Here is a 12,342-nt window from a genome sequence, read left to right on the forward strand (position 1 = left end):
CTCCCAAACCAGCTGAGGACACCACAGACTGTGGAGTGCCCTCCCAACCCAGCTGAGGACACCACAGACTGTGGAGTGCCCTCCCAAACCAGCTGAGGACACCACAGACTGTGGAGTGCCCTCCCAAACCAGCTGAGGACACCACAGACTGTGGAGTGCCCTCGCCAAACCAGCTGAGGGACACCCACAGACTGTGGAGGCTTTCAAAAAAGGCCTAAAAACGCATCTTTTTAGAATAGCCTTGAACTCGATTTTTAAATCCCCCACATGATGCCATGCCGGCATGAATGTCACAGCTTTTATTATGTTGTTTTAATTGTTTTAAAATTGTTTTTTATTGTTTTTGTTGTTTTGTTTCACCCTTTTTAATTTTTAATTTTGTAGCACTTTGAGTTTTGTTTACGCAAATGAAAAGTGCGCTTATAAATAAAATATATTATTATTATTATTATTATTACTTAAGTACAGTAATGAAGTATTTGTACTTCCCACCCCTGCTCACCATCCTCCCCTCTCTTCCCTCCTCAGAGCCCGGTTGGAGATCTGGATGATGGCGGGGGAGTGGATGTGGGGGGGCAGCCCGGGGGTCCGGAGGGCAGCGGCACCGTGCTGACGCCCCTGCAGCCGATGTCTCCGCAGCGCCAGGCTCTGCTCAGCAGCCGGTGCTATCAGCTGAGCGAAGCCGACTGCTGGGACCTGCCCGTCGACTACAAGATCAAACGGATCGGGGACGAGCACGACCACAAAGAGGTAGAAGAAGGTCCACCACACAGAAAAAACATCATACAAGTTGTAGTTTATAGCTAACAGGCATCATAAATGTTTCCTGGGGTCATTGTGATACATTTGTTTGAAGTAAACAGTAAACTTCAATGATTTCTTTGGGTTATTCCTCAAGATCAATGGTTACAGTCATCATCAATGTTTTTTTTGGTCATTTATGGGGCGAAGCCTGCGAGCTAGTTCAGGCAGTCAACTCGAGCACTTATGCTGCATTCATACATAACGCCCCCTTGCCACTCTACAACCAACCAGAGTCTCCTTAATACGCCGCTCTATTGAACCTGCCAGATCTCTCTCTATGCATTGCTTGCTGCTGCTACCTCTACGTCGCTGCTGCTTGCTGCCCCACCACCACCCCAGCTTCCACCTGTAGGCTCGGGGGTTAGTTATTTGATCATCACTCATCGTGCTTTGTATATCTATGGAGTGATGATGCCCGAGCCTAGTCGCCAAACTCAACTATATGCTGCTTCTAATAAACATGTTAAAGGAACACGTGAGTTGTCTGACTGAAATATACAATAGTTTGAACGTATGATCATTCTCAATGGTTTCTTGGCGTATTTTCTATACATCATTCAAAGTTTACGATCATTGTCAATGGTTTCTTGGGGTCATTTCTATAGCTCAAGTTTTACAGTCATCATCAATGTTTTCCTGGGGTCATTTTGATCAAACAGTTTGAAGTAAACAGTCAACGTCACCTTCAATGCTTCTTTCTAGTAACATCTATAGAATAGGTTGAATTTACAGTCATCGTTAATTGTTTCTTTGGGTAATACCTATAGATCAAAGTTCACAGTCATCAGCAATGCTGTTTCCTGGTAATTTCTGTAGAATAGTTGGAATTTACAGTCATGTTAATGGTTTCTTTGGTAATTTATATACAATAGTTTAGTTTACAGGCATCATCAATAGTCTCCTGGGGGGTTATTTTGATCAAATAGTTGGAAGTAAACAGTCAACGTCATTGATTTCTTGGGGTCATTTCTATAAATCAACGTTTATTAACTTATACATTTTATTTCTGTTCAGTAGTTCAAAGTTTGGGTATATCGTCAATGGTTTCCGGGAGTCATTTTGTATAATTCAAAGTTTAAAAGATGATCATCAATGTTTTCCTGGGTTTTTTAGGTATTTATTAACAATATCTAAAAAAAAAATACAGTTATCAGCAGCGGTTTCCTGGGGTAATTTCCAGCCAATAGTTCAAATGTAACGTTATCAATGGTACTTTGGGGTAATTTCCAGCCAATAGTTCAAATGTAACGTTATCAATGGTACTTTGGGGTAATTTCCAGCCAATAGTTCAAATGTAACGTTATCAATGGTACTTTGGGGTAATTTCCATCCAATATTTCAAATGTAACGTTATCAATGGTACTTTGGGGTAGTTTCCATCCAATAGTTCAAATGTAATGTTATCAATGGTACTTTGGGGTAATTTCTATCCAATAGTTCAAATGTAACGTTATCAATGGTACTTTGGGGTAATTTCCATCCAATAGTTCAAATGTAACGTTATCAATGGTACTTTGGGGTAATTTCCAGCCAATAGTTCAAATGTAACGTTATCAATGGTACTTTGGGGTAGTTTCCATCCAATAGTTCAAATGTAACGTTATCAATGGTACTTTGGGGTAATTTCCATCCAATAGTTCAAATGTAACGTTATCAATGGTACTTTGGGGTAATTTCCAGCCAATAGTTCAAATGTAACGTTATCAATGGTACTTAGGGGTAATTTCCTGCCAATAGTTCAAATGTAACGTTATCAATGGTACTTTGGGGTAATTTCCATCCAATATTTCAAATGTAACGTTATCAATGGTACTTTGGGGTAGTTTCCATCCAATAGTTCAAATGTAACGTTATCAATGGTACTTTGGGGTAATTTCCATCCAATAGTTCAAATGTAACGTTATCAATGGTACTTTGGGGTAATTTCCAGCCAATAGTTCAAATGTAACGTTATCAATGGTACTTTGGGGTAATTTCCAGCCAATAGTTCAAATGTAACATTATCAATGGTACTTTGGGGTAGTTTCCATCCAATAGTTCAAATGTAACGTTATCAATGGTACTTTGGGGTAATTTCCAGCCAATAGTTCAAATGTAACGTTATCAATGGTACTTTGGGGTAGTTTCCATCCAATAGTTCAAATGTAACGTTATCAATGGTACTTTGGGGTAATTTCCAGCCAATAGTTCAAATGTAACGTTATCAATGGTACTTTGGGGTAATTTCCAGCCAATAGTTCAAATGTAACGTTATCAATGGTACTTTGGGGTAATTTCCAGCCAATAGTTCAAATGTAACATTATCAATGGTACTTTGGGGTAGTTTCCATCCAATAGTTCAAATGTAACATTATCAATGGTACTTTGGGGTAATTTCCAGCCAATAGTTCAAATGTAATGTTATCAATGGTACTTTGGGGTAATTTCCATCCAATAGTTCAAATGTAACATTATCAATGGTACTTTGGGGTAATTTCCATCCAATAGTTAAAGTTCTACAAGCGTCTTTTTATGGGTTCTTGTGGTTATTTTTATAAAATGGTTAAAAAGCATCATCAATGGTTTCCTGGGATAACTTCTGTACAATAGTTGAAAGCCGGGGGTCATTTTTTATAATTCAAAGTAAAAAAAATGTATCATCAATGGTTTCATTGGGTAGTTTATTTACAATAATTTGATCTTTACAGTCATAATCAATGTTGCAATCACCAGGTATTGTCAATGCTTTGCTGGGGTAAGTTCACAGTCATCAGCAATGGTTTCTTTGGTTACATTTCAATAGTTCAAAGTTTATAGACATCGTACAATATCATACAATGGGGTCAGTTCAAACTGTAACGGCCCGTCCACACTACAGCTTCGACAGCTTCAAAAACGGTTTCCAACACGTCTGCCCATTCACTTTGAATGGGGTGACGTCACTTTTCGCCGAACTGCATTGTGGGAAGCAGAGCGGAGCTTTCCTGGCGTTTCCGCTGCAAAAGTTGAGCAATGTTCAACTTTTGAAGCTTCTGAAGCTTTCGGTGGAAGCGTCAGCCAATCAAATCATATGCCAGTACAAGCTCTAGCCAATCAAACCGCTGCTTGTGTGTCTGGGGCGGGAGATTCATGTGATTGGTTGTTGGTCGAGTTTCAGACACGCCCAGCTCCAAGCTTTTTTTGAAGCTGTAGTGTGGACGGGCCGTAACAAGTTAATTGATATGGAGGCAGGGAAAATGATACGTCTTAACTCCAACAGCCACCTAAAACGTTTCATTTGAAGAGGACGGTATGAAAACCATTGAATAACTGATGTACAAGTTGAATAATTTTCACACCAAATTGAAGCTCTAAATGCTGCTCATTCTCCACACTCTGCCCTTACAGTTCTTATTAAAGGCTTTATCTACCTTATCTAAGGCAGTCTGTCCCCTGATCATACAGAGTAAGGATAATATGAAGCATGAAATTGAGAGATTTAAGGCGTTTATATTAAAGGGTGCACACATAGATTAAGAGATGATAAGGCTTTATAAGCTTTTTAAAGGGATGCTTGTGCTCTGATGCATGGCGGAAAAGCACCATGGAGAAGTTGTGAACTTATTTTGCGAGGGCGTACTTTTGGTTTCTAGTACGCATAATTTTTGCATCGCTTTACATACATAAGAGGGAATTTTGTGAGTTTAAAAAGGTCCACTATGTACAGCTGCAGTAACCAAAGGCATGGAAACGGCACAGTGCTTGCCAAAACTGTACATCACAGCCGAGTTTCTGCTGTTATCCCTCACCCTGGAGCCACTAAATAGAAATGGTATAGCACTTGCAGCCAAATAATAAGAGAAAGGACAGAGACAAAGATGGATGCTGTAAAACAGAGAAATGTTTCTAACTTAAAACAATGTGTAAGGATCTGTAACCATCAAACTTTGAGTAATTAACAGCGGCAAAGAGAGAAAAACAACATTTACATTTATTTTTCCTTTCTGCAAAGAGTGAACCTTTAAGAGCAACTTCTATGTGACCATGGAAGTGAAATGTAAGGGACTAAATACAGAGTTATGACAGACACAATGTCTCTTATATGTTCCTCATCAAAATGCTTCTCTATAAGACCGAGCCATTTTTTTGTTCTTAATATATAAATCAAATTAATATAAATCTGACTTATAGATATATCACTTCAGAACATTTACAGCTTCTCTTTTACTAATGCACATCTCCTAAATTTAAGAGCACTTTTAAGTCAAAGTAATTTAATATATGGCATTTATTCTAACATTTACGAGTGGGAGGAATCATTAGAGGATTTATTTTTACTTTATTCTAAGTCTCATAATCTATTGAAAAAATGTTGATTTTCAAACCTTTGTGGATAAAAAGCAGGTGTCAGCCCGTATTGAGAAACTACCTATATGTACTTGTGATTTCTTAACTATACAGTAGCGCTCGTTTAGGGGACATTTACATTCTGACTACAATAAATGCCAGCCAATCAGAGCAGCTATTTTGAGATGGGGTCCTTAATGAGACAGGCGCTAAAACAGGGCGTTTCAGACAGAACGTGAAAACGGGTATATTCAGACAGATGTTACGAGAAAAATAATCTGTTGTTTAAACTTTAACGCATGTAAATATGTTCTATTAAAAACCCAAGGTGAAAGTATGAACTTAGAAGTGGCCAGGATATGTCTCCTTTAAAGGTCCCATGTCATGCTTTTCCAGTTCTTACCCGTCCCCTTGTGTGTTATGTAGTACACCCTGTAGCGAGTAAAACTCTAACACAGAGAAGACCTGTCTGTGCTGCCCCAGAACGCCTCGTTGGAGATTTCTCTTTTCCATTGTTTACTTCCTGGGTATCGTGACATATTCCGGGTATAGTTACGTGCACGGAGCAGTTATGTTTGGATCAATCCGCGGACTTCCTCACACACACACACACACACACACACACACACACACACACACACACACACACACACACACACACACACACACACACACACACACACACACACACACACACACACACACACACACACACACACACACACACACACACACACACACTCGGCGGTACGTTGCGAGGCTCGCTGCTGCGAGGAGCGGGACACTGTGGCCATTTCTCAATCGCGAGAAAAACTGCTGCAGAGCATTTCAAGTATACTACGTCATCGAGTGGCGCCGAAGGACTGTTTAAATGCATGTTAAATGCCCAGCATTCTGCGCCACTCTATGGCGTAGTATACTTGAAATAGTTGCTCTGCAGCATGTGTACTCACGACGATTGAGAAACGGCCAGTGAGCAGGCGGGAAAACACTCAACGGAAGTAACAAGACACAGTGGGAGAGAACTTCAAAAATAATACAGGAATCAGATCAAAACAAGGATCTTGACATTTTTAGCATTAGAAAAGTTCGTACATCTACTGTAGTACAGTTAGTTAGAAATCTCAGATAGAATGTGAACAGGTATATTCAGGCCGGTGTTAGGAGAGGTTTTTTGTATTTTTTTAAACATCAATGCTGCTAAACATGTTCTTTTTAAATCCAAATAAAACCAAATAAAACAAAAGTATGAACTTAGAAGTGATTGTGATATGTCTCCTTTAAGTTTAAAATAGCTCTGGTTGATGAGGTTTCTCCACCAGCCTCAGTGCGCCATCGTGTGGTTTAAATCGGCGCTTCATGCATCAACAGCTTCTCTCTGAATAAACGCTTCAGGAGTTTCGAACACGGTGCATTAAAAAGCTGAATTACAGCACTAATACATAAGTAAAACGCGTTAGATCTTCTGCACGCTTTAAACGCTCGCAGATCTGATATCACGCAGAGCAATCCATGCAGCAAATTGCTACATTTGCCTCGTTGGATTTAGAGCGCTGAAGTGAAAGGTTTTAATCAGGAGAGTAATTGCGTTTGTTAATGAAGCACGACGTTTCATTACATTACATTACATTACATTGCATTTAGCTGACGCTTTTATCCAAAGCGACTCACAATAAGTACATTCGACCAGGAAGACACAACCTTGAAGAAAACAGAATCATATAAGTACATCAGGTTTCATAGAGCCAAACATTTCAAGTGCTACTCAACTGGCTTTAGGTAAGCCAGTCCTTTATTAGTATAAAAGTGCTTTGTTAATAGTTCTAACGCTCGAAGTGGAGTCGAAAGAGATGAGTTTTCAGTCTGCGCTGGAAGGTGTGTAAGCTATCTGCTGTCCTGATGTCAATGGGGAGCTCATTCCACCATCTTGGAGCCAGGACAGCAAACCCACGTGTTTTTGCTGATGGGAACTTGGGTCCCCCTCGCAGTGAGGGTGCAGCGAGTCGTTTGGCTGATGCAGAGCGTAGTGCACGCGCTGGGGTGTACGGTTTAACCATGTCCTGGATGTAGGAAGGGCCAGATCCATTAGTTTCAGGGGAGGCCGGAGCCTGCAGCTCGCCGGCTGATGGGATTCTTTCAGGCGGTCTTGAAACATTCTTAGGGAGGAGTGATGTGATGTGAATACTGCAGCGTAGACTGGAGTATTCACAGAATCACAGACTCGTTTTCTGAGCCCAACCGGACCAATTCTGCTTCATATTTATCAATGAAGCATTACAAAAGAATCAAATAACACTTAATTATCAACGTGAAGAAAATGCTCCAAAATGAAGCTGTTATAATGGGGATTTTGTCAGGGTACTCAATAATGACAATAACAGGTCAAATAACTGCTTTTAAGCATTCAATCATTTTCTTCTTTATTTGGTCTCAAACGCGATAAATATTGTGATTAAGGCTTTTTCATTTGTTCTATAAATATATATTTCCTTAACATTGAAATAAAACTCCCACATAGAATGAAAAAGAATATCAAGGTTATTATTAGGTTTTTCTGTTGGTCAACTCGTAAATTCACCCCAAATGAAAATCATTGTTATTTTGTTGTAAACAAATCATTTGATAAACATGAAATAGAAACAGAAGAACGTTTTACATTATCACTAAATTGCATAATCAAACCTGCCGATCAGAACTGTTTTACAGAGGATAAATAAAACTGCCTCAAATATCTGTCTAACTATAAATTGTTATCGGCAATTACTACATACTACAAAGTGACATTATATTTAAAAAAGGATGCATTAAATCACATGATGTATTGATTATTCTTTGTCCGATATGATTATAATCCTGGAGCATGTAGTGACGTATCGTAGTCTTCTTATTTCTCGTCCCTGCACCAGGGCGATGAGATGGACCCGTTCCAGGAGCTGATGGACGAGCAGCGCTACCCGGCAGAGGTCACCATGCCCAGCCCCAAACACCACAAGTACCCGCCCTGCAAGGAGGGCAAGAAGGAGCTCATCACGTAAGAACCAACTCTACTTGGTCATGGATCCGAAACCTTAGAAACACAGACACACTGCTGATTGAAGGAATTATTATATTGTTGTACAACACTATAAGAGCCAGAATACTTGCGTCAAGTCCGCCAAGAGTCTGTCTGAAGAATAACAGAATCTCACAGGTTTTATACACTTTCGACCTTTTACAATCACATGTTAGGAGACCCTATGCTCAATGACACGCTGCACAGACATGTTTATGTTAATGGTACAAAAGTATCTTTAAATAAACTAAAGGATGAAACTCAAGAGCATGGCTTACAGCACATGATTACATAATATAGATTATTTCAACAACTTCAACCCTGAATAACAAGCTTAAATACAAGCCAAGAAGACTTCAAGATGTCGTCCCATCATGGGAAACATTATCTGACTTTCATCGTCAAGTCAAAAGTCAAAGTCAACTTTATTGTCAATCTTTCAGTTTGTGTGTACAGACAGAGAGATCGAAATACCGTCTCCCACAATCCAGAATACAAAATATAAATATGTATACAAATATGTATATACCTATATATATATATATATATATACACAATCAACAGACACATTTATACATATGCACACATTAAGATAAAAGCACAACAATCAATCAGTCACTTCGTTATTATTTGAGGAAAGTTAGACCAGTCCTTAAAGGTCACCTATTATGCAAAATCCACTTTTTTATATATTTTCTACATACAGTAAACATGTGTCCCCCTCTTCTTCATGTCTCTTCTTCATCAACATGTGTCCCCTCTTCTTCATGTCTCTTCTACATCAACATGTGTCCCCTCTTCTTCATGTCTCTTCTTCATCAACATGTGTCCCCTCTTCTTCATGTCTCTTCTTCATCAACATGTGTCCCCTCTTCTTCATGTCTCTTCTACATCAACATGTGTCCCCTCTTCTTCACGTCTCTTCTACATCAACATGTGTCCCCTCTTCTTCATGTCTCTTCTTCATCAACATGTGTCCCCTCTTCTTCATGTCTCTTCTACATCAACATGTGTCCCCTCTTCTTCATGTCTCTTCTTCATCAACATGTGTCCCCTCTTCTTCAAGTCTCTTCTACATCAACATGTGTCCCCTCTTCTTCATGTCTCTTCTACATCAACATGTGTCCCCTCTTCTCCATGTCTCTTCTACATCAACATGTGTCCCCTCTTCTTCATGTCTCTTCTACATCAACATGTGTCCCCTCTTCTTCATGTCTCTTCTACATCAACATGTGTCCCCTCTTCTTCATGTCTCTTCTTCATCAACATGTGTCCCCTCTTCTTCATGTCTCTTCTTCATCAACATGTGTCCCCTCTTCTTCATGTCTCTTCTACATCAACATGTGTCCCCTCTTCTTCACGTCTCTTCTACATCAACATGTGTCCCCTCTTCTTCATGTCTCTTCTTCATCAACATGTGTCCCCTCTTCTTCATGTCTCTTCTACATCAACATGTGTCCCCTCTTCTTCATGTCTCTTCTTCATCAACATGTGTCCCCTCTTCTTCAAGTCTCTTCTACATCAACATGTGTCCCCTCTTCTTCATGTCTCTTCTACATCAACATGTGTCCCCTCTTCTCCATGTCTCTTCTACATCAACATGTGTCCCCTCTTCTTCATGTCTCTTCTACATCAACATGTGTCCCCTCTTCTTCAAGTCTCTTCTACATCAACATGTGTCCCCTCTTCTCCATGTCTCTTCTTCATCAACATGTGTCCCCTCTTCTTCAAGTCTCTTCTACATCAACATGTGTCCCCTCTTCTCCATGTCTCTTCTTCATCAACATGTGTCCCCTCTTCTTCATGTCTCTTCTTCATCAACATGTGTCCCCTCTTCTTCATGTCTCTTCTTCATCAACATGTGTCCCCTCTTCTTCACGTCTCTTCTACATCAACATGTGTCCCCTCTTCTCCATGTCTCTTCTACATCAACATGTGTCCCCTCTTCTTCATGTCTCTTCTACATCAACATGTGTCCCCTCTTCTTCATGTCTCTTCTACATCAACATGTGTCCCCTCTTCTTCATGTCTCTTCTACATCAACATGTGTCCCCTCTTCTCCATGTCTCTTCTACATCAACATGTGTCCCCTCTTCTTCATGTCTCTTCTACATCAGCACGTGTCCCCTCTTCTTCACGTCTCTTCTACATCAACACGTGTCCCCTCTTCTCCATGTCTCTTCTACATCAACATGTGTCCCCTCTTCTTCATGTCTCTTCTACATCACACATGTGTCCCCTCTTCTTCATGTCTCTTCTACATCAACATGTGTCCCCTCTTCTCCATGTCTCTTCTACATCAACATGTCTCCCCTCTTCTCCATGTCTCTTCTACATCAACATGTGTCCCCCTCTTCTTCATGTCTCTTCTACATCAACATGTGTCCCCTCTTCTTCATGTCTCTTCTACATCAACATGTGTCCCCTCTTCTTCATGTCTCTTCTACATCAAACATGTGTCCCCTCTTCTCATGTCTCTTCTACATCAACATGTGTCCCCTCTTCTTCATGTCTCTTCTACATCAACATGTGTCCCCTCTTCTTCATGTCTCTTCTACATCAACATGTGTCCCCTCTTCTTCATGTCTCTTCTACATCAACATGTGTCCCCTCTTCTTCATGTCTCTTCTACATCAACATGTGTCCCCTCTTCTTCATGTCTCTTCTACATCAACATGTGTCCCCTCTTCTTCATGTCTCTTCTACATCAACATGTGTCCCCTCTTCTTCATGTCTCTTCTACATCAACATGTGTCCCCTCTTCTTCATGTCTCTTCTACATCAACATGTGTCCCCTCTGTGGAAAGAGACTCTGAAAGTTTCAGGAACAAAGATTCTCTCTCTTTTTGATCCATTTCTATAAAAACCTGTCTGAAAATGAGCTGATCAGATTTTGGCCACTTTATGATGTCATAACGATGTGTTGGCTTGTGTAACCATTAGCCAATCAGCAACCAAGGTAACCCCCCCCCCCTTATCACCTGAATCTCCTCCTAGAGCACCATTGAGTTCTTTGTAACCAAATGTCTCTCAGAGGGGCGTGGGGAGGGGCTCCTTATTTTCATCTAAAGTAACAGACAGAGAATCAGCACTTTGGAAACAGGGCTGAAACAGAGGGGGTTATGGGTAATGCTGCAATGATCTGCTTGGGGTTTCAGCCAATCAGAGACAGGCTCTGGATATATCTGAGACCTGTGATATATTGATGAAGAACAGTTTAATAGGGGACCTTTAAAAAGTTTCTGTGTTTAAGTTTTAGTAAATACACGCTTCAAAGTCAGGCTGAATCATTGTAAATATTGAATTATTGTAAATATTGTTTGTCTCTCTTCTCCTCCCGCAGGTTGTCGAGCTGCCAGCTGGCCGACAAGAACATCCGCGGGATGATGAGTCCTAACGCACAAGAACTCAGGTGATTCTTCAGTTTGAAATACTCCGAGCATGTTCAGAGCATGGCTGCAGTCAAGACCACTAAGCGAGACCTGGGCTGCGGTCAAATACTCAAAATACGTTTGTCCTACAGGAAGTGTTTTCCTAACCGCTTTTCCAAAAGATCAATAGGTCAAAAGGACGACTGCGGGGCGAAGAGATCGACTTCAGAGACTATGGAGATGTCGGTTTGTTTTAAAAGAAAATGAGCACATCCAAAACGACGCCATTTGGCCAGCTACCTTTTCACAGTTGCTCGAGAGCTCATTGACATTCCGTTGAACATCTTTCCTACATTTTTTGGAGTAACGAAAACAAAAAAGAAAAGAGAAGGGACTGGAGAAAATGAAATAATAAACCATCAACATTAAAGCCATGGATTTGGATTTATAGCCACACATGCCAAGCATCAATTTGTCACTGTTTTAGGTTTTATTCAGGCAATGCAAGGTAAGGCTTGGAGACCAGACCAAACCAGACCAGACCAAACCAGACCAGACCAAACCAAACCGGACCAGAACGGATCAGAACAGACCAAACCAGACCAGACCAGACCAGAAGAGACCAGACAAAACCAGACCAGACCAAACCAAACCGGACCAGAACGGATCAGAACAGACCAAACCAAACCGGACCAGAACGGATCAGAACAGACCAGACCAGACCAGACCAGAAGAGACCAGACAAAACCAGACCAGACCAAACCAGACCAAACCAGACCAAACCAGACCAGAAGAGACCAGACAAAACCA

At 40.7% G+C, this 12,342-nt stretch overlaps 1 protein-coding gene across 1 annotated transcript in view; it reads left to right on the forward strand.

The window, feature by feature from the left end:
• Positions 1-528: 528 nt before the first annotated feature.
• Positions 529-12,342, forward strand: part of LOC117551483 (myelin transcription factor 1-like protein) — a gene marked incomplete at its 5' end in the record, with an annotated part of 28,719 nt that continues 16,905 nt past the window's right edge. The window contains 3 exon segments of the mRNA XM_034224393.1: positions 529-750; positions 7,989-8,140; positions 11,505-11,573. Coding sequence (XP_034080284.1) covers positions 529-750; positions 7,989-8,140; positions 11,505-11,573 — 443 coding nt within the window.

This window comes from Gymnodraco acuticeps, unplaced genomic scaffold, assembly GCF_902827175.1.
Source record: "Gymnodraco acuticeps unplaced genomic scaffold, fGymAcu1.1, whole genome shotgun sequence".
NCBI lineage: Eukaryota > Metazoa > Chordata > Actinopteri > Perciformes > Bathydraconidae > Gymnodraco > Gymnodraco acuticeps.